The 8,842-nt window shown below is 44.2% G+C and overlaps 1 protein-coding gene across 5 annotated transcripts; it reads left to right on the top strand.

Moving 5' to 3' along the window:
* Positions 1–499: 499 nt before the first annotated feature.
* On the top strand, positions 500–8,544 carry ZBTB18 (zinc finger and BTB domain containing 18). Of its 5 annotated transcripts, none has more exons than XM_079971406.1 (3): positions 500–869; positions 3,128–3,211; positions 5,007–8,544. In XM_079971406.1, exons 2-3 carry the CDS (start codon positions 3,199–3,201, stop codon positions 6,587–6,589), a joined length of 1,596 nt encoding a protein of 531 aa, XP_079827532.1. In that variant the 5' UTR covers positions 500–869; positions 3,128–3,198; the 3' UTR covers positions 6,590–8,544. The 5 variants fall into 5 exon arrangements, with proteins under 5 accessions (XP_079827532.1, XP_079827534.1, XP_079827533.1 ...); XM_079971407.1 differs by having other exon boundaries at positions 784–869; positions 3,155–3,211; XM_079971410.1 differs by lacking the exon at positions 500–869 and having other exon boundaries at positions 5,007–5,694; positions 5,807–5,939.
* The last annotated feature ends 298 nt before the right edge of the window (positions 8,545–8,842 follow it).

The following is an 8,842-nucleotide window of genomic DNA, read 5'->3' as shown; positions in this document are numbered from 1 at the left end:
AGGGCCATTATTCCCCACCATGCTTTGCGCCCAGAGAGTGTGGGGTTGAGCGGGGGGGGAGGTGGGAGAGAGGAGTCCCCGCACAGCTGCTTGGGTCTCTCTCCGCTCCCTCCCGAGACCGCAGAGCAGCAGCAGCAGCAGCAGCAGGGCGCGCGCGGACTGACCCGGGACCGCGAGTGCCCGCCCCTTTCCCAGCACCTTCCCTGCCCAGCCTGGTGGCGCCGGAGCCCCGCCCCGCAGCGCTCCGATTAGCCGCAGCCCCGAGTTTCCTTAGCTTCCTTGGCCGGCCATTGGGCGGGCCGGGGCTGTCGATTAGCGGCGCCCTCGCGCTCCGATTGGACGGAGCTGCGCCGTGGGCCGGCTGCGCTGTCAGTCAGGGGAACTGGTTCGGGCAAAGGAAGGAAGGAAGGAAGGAAGGAGGGGAGCCGAGGAAACATCTGGCTGCCGCAGCCCGGGCCCGTCTGTGCCGCCGCCGCCGCCGCCGTGCGTGCTCTTGCGCTGCGTGCGCCGGGCTCCCCGCCCCTCCCTCCTCCTTCCCGCTCTGCCGGCCCGGGATCCTCCGGGGCGCTGCTGCTGCTGCCGCTGCCATGGGGAGCCGCTGAGGCAGCGCGGGGGCCGCTTCGCTCCCACCTTCCCCCCCCCGCCTTCTTCCTCCCCCCGCCCCGCTCTCGCTGCCCCGCGGGGCGGCCCCTCACTCTCTCGCTGCCTCGGAGGCGGGGAGCGGGCGGGACGCCGGCGGGGGGCGCGGGGAGCCCGGAGCGGCGGAGGGGGGCAACGGCGGCCGGAGGAGGAAGAAGAGGAGGAGGAGGAGGAAGAGGAAGCGGCGGCGGCGGCGGCGGCTCAGGGAGACTTGGGGGCCGCTCCAGAGTGTGAGTCCCGACCGTGACCCCCCAATGGGACTGGGCGGGCGGAGGGAGGGGGGCTGGGCTGAAGCGACCCCTTGCCAGGGAGAAGGGGAGGCGAGCAGCAGGTTGTTGTCGCGGGGGGAGGTAGTTGTGGGGCAGCTGAGAGGCTCCGGGGCGGTTAAGGAAACTTAAGTGTGCGGGGTAGGAAGTTGTGGGGGCAACGGGAGGGCCCTCGGAGGGTTTGACTGGCGCGGAGGCAACTGGTGAACTGGTTAAAGTGAGCTGGGGGTGGGGAGGGGGCTCTGCGATGGGGTCGGCGAGGGGAAATCTCCCCCTCCAAAGTAGGAAGTCTTGTGGGGCTGGGGGGAGTTGGTTGGGGTTAGGAACAGATGAGGCGTGGCGTGTGGGTCAGTGGGTCAGGGTGGAAAGTGAACATTCCTGAATGGTAAGGGTGGGGGTGGGGGTGGAAGCAGGTGTGTTTCTTGGGGCGGCTTGTACAGCACCAGGGGCAGCTACGTGTGGACTGGAGATGTGGGGCAAAGCAGGTCCAGCCCCTCAGCAAGAGTTCGCAGCTTCCCATGCAGGGTGGGAGAGTGAGGAGGTTTTGCAGGGGGACGGGGAGGGGGGGGGGCTGGGCTGAGCTAAGGAACAGATGGGGGGAACAGAGACGAAGTCCTTTGTGTGTGGCAGAGGCAGTGTGTATGTGTTTTGTTTTGCAGCTCAGGAGGTCAAGGGGGGGGTAGGTGATCTGGGGAGCAATGCAGCTGTGGAGACAAGGCGGGGTGGCTGAGGAGAGAGCTCTGCTCCCTCCAGGACTCTTGTGCTCAGTTCTTCCAGCTACTTTCCTTTTGTTGTTGCTCTGGTTACTGTGATCTGGTCTGTTCTTGCATTTGTCTGCTTTCTTCTGTCCTGTTGGTGCTTCTTTTCCTCCCCCGCCTCCCCCTTCTGTGCATTTGCTTTGCTTTTTGGTTTCTCTGCACTCTTTACAGAGTGTCAGAGAGCTGGATTAAGTTATAGTTGGTTTAATCGCCAACTTTGTTTCTCCATGAAGAGTGAAAGTGTGGGTGTGGGTGTTAATCTGCCCCATATTCACCCAGTTTCTTTTTCTAATTTTTGGTATTCTGATTAGAATGGTGGCAACTAGGGCAGGGCTTGGATTAGATGATGGCTACTGCTATAGGTGTGCATAGTTATGAATAAATGGTGCGGAGAAGTTAGTTCATTGAGCGTAAAGTTAGTTGATGGCCTGGGAAAGTCAGCCAGGGAGACTCATTCTGCTGTGTTGTTCATTCTGCTTTGTTGAACAGCTCATTTCATTTTAGTCTATTGTTCCTTTATACATGATACTATCCTGTCAAGTAAAAAGAGGTCAAAACAATTTTTCCCATGCTCAGTAAAAAAAGTTACATGTTTTAGTGTAGGTGGTAGTACTGCTGCCCCATTCATTAAAAGCAACACATTATTCAATATTTCACACCAATATTTGACAACCCTCATTTGAGCAAAAATGCCATATTTTGCAGTGCAGAGGGTGAAGTATTAAAAGGAGAAGTGTTCTTCTTTTTCTATGTCTTGTTTTTCCAAGTGCAAAATGCAGTACAACTTGAATTTGGACTCCCTGTTTATTTTATATTAAGTGCTTTGAAAGAACATTGGGTTTCATTACTATATACAAATTCCTGAGCACTCTGTTTTTTACGTGAGTAAAATACTCTGACAGAGTATGGTATTTGTACAGTCTTTTAAAAAATAAAACAAAGAACCCCCTCTATGTACAAAGAAGGGGTTCATTGAGTTAAACCAGTTGGATGAAAGTCATCTGCTAAAACGAACCTCTGGGTTCAGTTAAAATGGTTTGGTATGGCTTGAGTAAGTTCTCAGTGTATGAAAGACTCTGCAAAGTTGTGACAGAAGGGTTGCTATACTGTATATGCAGTGGAGCCCCATATGTTTAAGGGTTTTTTCCCCTACTTTTCTGTGTTAGAAAGTTTTGAAAAAAGAGACTTTGAAGTATTTTGTTTATACTAACAGACAAGAAAAGTTCTCCTAAGAAAAAGCTGGTGGCAGGAGTGTAGAGGAGTAGCATATGGCATTAAAAGGAGCACAGCTGGAGGTAGCATTTCCATCTGAACATGATGTCAGAGCAGCTGACAGCCTGCCATCCCTCAGCCTTTTATTCTAACACACAGACAGAGAGTGAGTGTGTTTGCAGATCTGTGTGTAGGGAAGGTATCTCATTCCTCTCTAACATCATCTCCACTTTGCATCTGTCTCTCTCTTAGTCTGCTTTTTTTCCACCGATCTAACAGACCTGGAGCCATCAAGACTCGGACAAAAGGACTTAATCAGGTTTATGTGTGCTAAAGGTAGGAACAGCAGTAGGCTAGCTACAGTGTATTTCTCTCTTGGTGTTTGCTTATCTAATTTCAGAATAAGAATCCCATTACTTGTTTAATGAGGTTTAGGAAGAACAAGTACAATTCAGTGAAAAGGGGATAAGAGTTTGTATTGTAATTAAGCTTGGAATATGTATTGACCTGTTTGTTCTTGTGCAGTTGTATCAAAAGTAACTCTTAAATGATGTAGTTCCCCTATTTTTATTTTCTCGGTCAGTAAGACAGCAATTCATACTGCAGGGGATAAATGTTATGGCCATACAGTAATTAAATATTCTGATGCCGCTGCTACTTAAGGATAAAAAAGAAGGGTTTGAAATAACATGCAGGATAGAAACCAAAGTACATATGAATTCCTTGTCTGTGGTGATTTTCACTATTCAACTTTATTCTTAAAGCCGCTGAGAACTCCAGAAATCCACAGCCTTACTCTTTCTGAAAAAAATTGGAAATCATTTGTGGGTTAAACTTTAGAACCCCCCTCCTTCCCCGGAGAATAACTTTGCTAGTCTCTTCTTTTTCTTCCTTCCTTGGGTATATATTAAGGAAGTTCATTTCAATACAACAATAATTGTTTGAGGGGAGGTTTTTGTGTTCACGACTAATTTAGAACTTGTAGATTTGAGCTGCCTGAATTGGCCAGACAGCTGTAATCGCACTCCTCTATTCTTAATCTCTTTATCTGGGCAGCAGCTGCCATATGGCCACAGTCAGCTGGATCAGATGTTTATAAGCTTCCTTCTTCGTCCCTCTCTGTCCTTTCAGCCTCCTAATTTGATCACAGCTACCTTGTGAGCTGCCCTCCAATCTTTATTTTTAGCCCTCTTAAGGATTAGGATGGATGTTGGCTGTGGGGCACTTAAAGTGATTGTATTGTAAATCTTCTTGCTTTATTCCAGCAGTAGTATTTTATAGAATATACTTGGGACAGGATTATAACTTTTAAGAATATATCTCTTTGCCCAAAGGTGCAGCTACTGTATATAACTGCTTTAGCAAAACTTGGATTGCAAGTCACAGAAATGAGGAAAATACTTAAAGCCTTAAAGTAGAAACTTCCAGTGCTTGTTTCAAAAATCTTCTCTTCTAAAGAGGAATCACACAGACAAAACTACCAGAATAATGCTTGAAAGGGAAAGCAAAATTATTCAATCTTTTTTTGAAACATTTTTCTTATTATAGCATATTGGTCAAAGTATTCTCCAGAAATGAGATTAATAGAGGGGCAACCTCTTCTGTATAACTTTCACTTGTTTACATTTTAGTGTGCTCTTTTGAAGTTTTTGCCTATGAATTAGGGTTGCTTTTCAAGAGAGAGGGAGAGAGAGAATACTGAAAAGACTAGCATTCCCAGATGAGGCCAAAATTTTATCTCTGCCAAAGCAATTTAGAAGAGCAGCCATTGTCATCTTGATCAGTTAAATATTATCTTCTATCCCTTCGCTGTAGAATTATGCATGCTACATTTCAAGTTTTTGCTTCTGCCCTCACATTGTAAGATTTGTTGTAACATTTAACTTCATCAAGCTTAATACTTGATTCCCCCCCCCCACTCATCTGATTGTAAAATAAGCTGCTGGAAGATGGAGAAAGAAGATAGTTGAACAGAAAGAAGCTATGAAAAGTTGACTAATTTATCCATGTGATTTGTTGCATGCTGTTGGAAATACGGCTCATTAATAACTTCATATCTTGCAGAATTTATAAATGGGTGGGCACATAACTGATTACTTCCAATGCTTAACTAAATCTTTTTTCCTCCTAGGTTATGAAGACAGCATGGAGTTTCCTGACCATAGTAGGCATTTACTACAGTGTCTGAGTGAGCAGAGACATCAGGGTTTTCTTTGTGACTGCACTGTTCTGGTAGGAGATGCCCAATTCCGAGCACACAGAGCTGTACTGGCTTCGTGCAGCATGTATTTCCACCTATTTTACAAGGACCAGCTGGACAAAAGAGACATTGTTCATCTGAACAGCGACATTGTTACAGCCCCAGCTTTCGCTCTCTTGCTTGAATTCATGTATGAAGGGAAACTCCAGTTCAAAGACTTGCCCATTGAAGATGTGCTAGCAGCTGCCAGTTATCTCCACATGTATGACATTGTCAAAGTCTGCAAAAAGAAGCTAAAAGAAAAAGCCACCACAGAGGCAGACAGTACGAAAAAGGAAGAAGATGCCTCAAGTTGCTCAGACAAAGTGGAGAGCCTCTCTGATGGCAGCAGCCACATGGCAGGAGATATACCCAGTGATGAAGATGAAGGAGAAGATGAGAAATTGAGCATCCTGCCTAGCAAAAGAGACTTGGCGGTCGAGCCTGGGAACATGTGGATGAGATTGCCCTCGGACTCGGCAGGCATTCCCCAGAGTGGCGGAGAGGCAGAGACACACACAACAGCAGCTGGAAAAACAGTAGCCAGCCCCTGCAGCTCAACAGAGTCTTTGTCCCAGAGGTCTGTCACCTCCATGAGGGATTCGGCAGATGTTGACTGTGTCCTGGACTTGTCTGTCAAGTCCAACCTTTCCGGAGTTGAGAATTTGAACAGTTCTTATTTCTCTTCGCAGGACATGATGAGAAACAACCTGGTGCAGGTGAAGGTGGAGAAAGAGGCTTCCTGTGATGAGAGTGATGTTGGCACTAATGACTATGACATGGAACATAGCACTGTGAAAGAAAGTGTGAGCACTAATAACAGGGTACCGTATGAGCCAGCCCACCTGGCTCCTATGAGGGAAGATTCTGTTCTGAGAGAGCTAGATAGAGAGGACAAAGCAAGTGATGATGAAATGATAACTCCAGAGAATGAGAGAGTTCAGGTGGAAGGGAATATGGACAGCAGTCTGCTCCCTTATGTCTCCAACATACTTAACCCTGCAGGCCAAATTTTCATGTGTCCCCTCTGCAACAAGGTCTTTCCCAGTCCCCACATTCTGCAGATTCACTTAAGTACGCACTTTCGAGAGCAGGACGGGATCCGCAGCAAGCCTGCCACTGATGTCAATGTCCCGACCTGCTCCTTGTGTGGTAAGACTTTTTCTTGCATGTACACCTTGAAACGTCACGAGAGGACTCATTCAGGCGAAAAGCCGTACACTTGCACCCAGTGTGGAAAGAGCTTCCAGTACTCCCACAATCTGAGCCGCCATGCCGTAGTTCACACACGGGAGAAGCCACACGCATGCAAGTGGTGTGAACGCAGGTTCACACAGTCCGGAGACCTTTACAGACATATTCGCAAGTTTCACTGTGAGTTGGTGAACTCATTGTCTGTCAAAAGTGAAGCACTGAGCTTACCTACTGTCAGAGACTGGACATTAGAAGATAGCTCGCAAGAACTTTGGAAATAGAATTTTTATATATATAATTAATATATATATATATAAATCTATATAGTTGTGGTACAGTCTAAAAGCAGTCTTGTTTCCTTGAACTGAAAGTTTGGCCATTAGCTTGTTTTATGCACTTTAAGGCGGCATGAACATTTCATTACTTAGTGCTCTGATAATATGAACTATAAAAATGAGACTAATAGACTTCATAAATGTTTCCCCATCAAGTACTTCTTTTAAACAAAACTGCAAATGAAAATAATGTGATTTTTTTAGGTTCTATTTAACCTTCCATGCAACACTGCATCATTTCAAACTCCATTTAAAACAAAAAGCGAACAGAAATCCCCTCCAGTGTTTTATCAATTTGTTTAAATTTTTTAAAAAACTGCATGCATATTTTCTAGCTGTGGGAAACCTGAATGCTTTTAGACCCAAACGATAAATTTCCGAAATGCTGGAGTATCTATTTTTAAACAAGCGGTTGAGATATTGTAATTTGTGGATTACAACAGTTCCCAATTAAAAAACAAAAACCACCAGATTTTTGAAAATACACTGGAATTGCTGGGACTGTGTGAAGGTTTGCTTGGGATAAAAAAGGACGTTGCAGCTTCAGCAGTTGCGAACTGTGCATTTAAAAATGTGAATTACTGTTGTATACTGTAATTGATTAAATGGGCTGGGGGGTGTCAAGGAAATTGACAAGTTGTATTAATGCTCTCAGTTGAGTCTTGAAAAGTAAATATTAACGCTACGGAAATGCATGCGTTTCAGTATATTTTTGTCTTTGTTTGCATTGTATAACTTTAATGAGTGAGTTTTAAAACTTATTTAATTTTTTGTAGGAAAAAAAAACACCACTGGAAAAATTGGTGTTAATGAAGAACATAAATGCACTGTTTTTTATTTTATATAATTTAAATTAATTGCCCACTGTCTTTAAGTTGAACAAAAGCTACATGTTGATTTTAGCTATGTAAAGGAAGATAGTAATGTTTACAAACAGGCTTAGAGATTTGCATGTGCAGTGTACATTTATCAAAAAATCTGATTGCACAAAACTCATGCCAGCTCTAACTTTAGATGCATACATTACCCATATGAGCATTTTTAGAATTCCTGCTGCACAAATTAACAATAGGTCATTCATTTTTCGCCCCTTGAAAAGATTCTATGGAGTGAAAAAGCCCCAGGCTGAAAGGACTAGAAAACCTTGATTGACATGGGGTGGAATAGGGTGGGGTGGGGGAACGGCAGGAGAAAAGTTGGGGGAGGGTTTGTGAACTGTGTATCCAAGCAGCAAAGTCTGCAGCCTGACGTGTGGTTTTAATGATCAACACACGGGGCAAAAGCATTTTGCACAGTGTTTGTTTTCCTGTCTTGCACTTACAAATAAGGTCTATGGGAGTAGCATGGAAAATTGTTTTTTCTTCTTTCCGCTTTTGTTTAGAATTTGATCGCCTTAACTACTGTAAACATAGCCTATTTTTGTGCTTAAGAAAAACTGAATGGAAAACTCCATTGTGTATTGCTGGACTGTTTTGGAAATATTTTGGTCAAATGTATGTTAATTTGGCTGTAATGGCATTTAAAACAAAAAAAAAAGCTGTGAAAATGGCCTTGGAGCATTATTTTTAGTTACTTGAATAGTCTAGGTTTTAAAAATACATTCTTTTTATTAATTTAGAAAAGACAATCAGTGTCTGAGAAAAATGGACTACTTTTGGAATTTTTTTGTGGACGTGAGTGATTGTTTTTTCGGGGGGGAGGGGGGTTGGCTTTTAGTTTCACATTCTTCTTTGGTTCTAAAAATTAGACTGACATCTAGCTTTGACAATCATAGTATGTTTTATTTTCCTGAGGGGGAGGGGGAATAACTTATAATGCTGTTTAGTTTTGTACTATTGGTGTGTTGGTGAATTTTTAAACTGTGTGCTAACTGCAATAAATTATACATACTGAGAAATCAATTAGTTGTCTTCGCCCCTTTTTAAACACTTAAACTCTAGACAATTTTCTATAATGTACTATATGTCACCTTTTTGTCCAGATTCCTCTTGGTGACTTTGATTTTAAAAAGTAAGACTATTTCACAATCTGTAACAAAAATGATTTATGACAGGCAAATCTAACATTTTAAAAATTCTCTGTTCTACAACGAGAAAGAATAGTTACTTTGCTATTCAATAAGTAAGACTGTTCTAAGTTTACAAAGGTGTTAAACTCTAAAATCTGTCAAAACCTATTTATGTTACATATGTGGACAGT

This window comes from Podarcis cretensis (assembly GCF_951804945.1).
Source record: "Podarcis cretensis genome assembly, chromosome: 3".
Lineage (NCBI taxonomy): Eukaryota > Metazoa > Chordata > Lepidosauria > Squamata > Lacertidae > Podarcis > Podarcis cretensis.
Note: the sequence above shows the minus strand (reverse complement) of the source record. Positions and strands in the feature narration are given on the sequence as shown.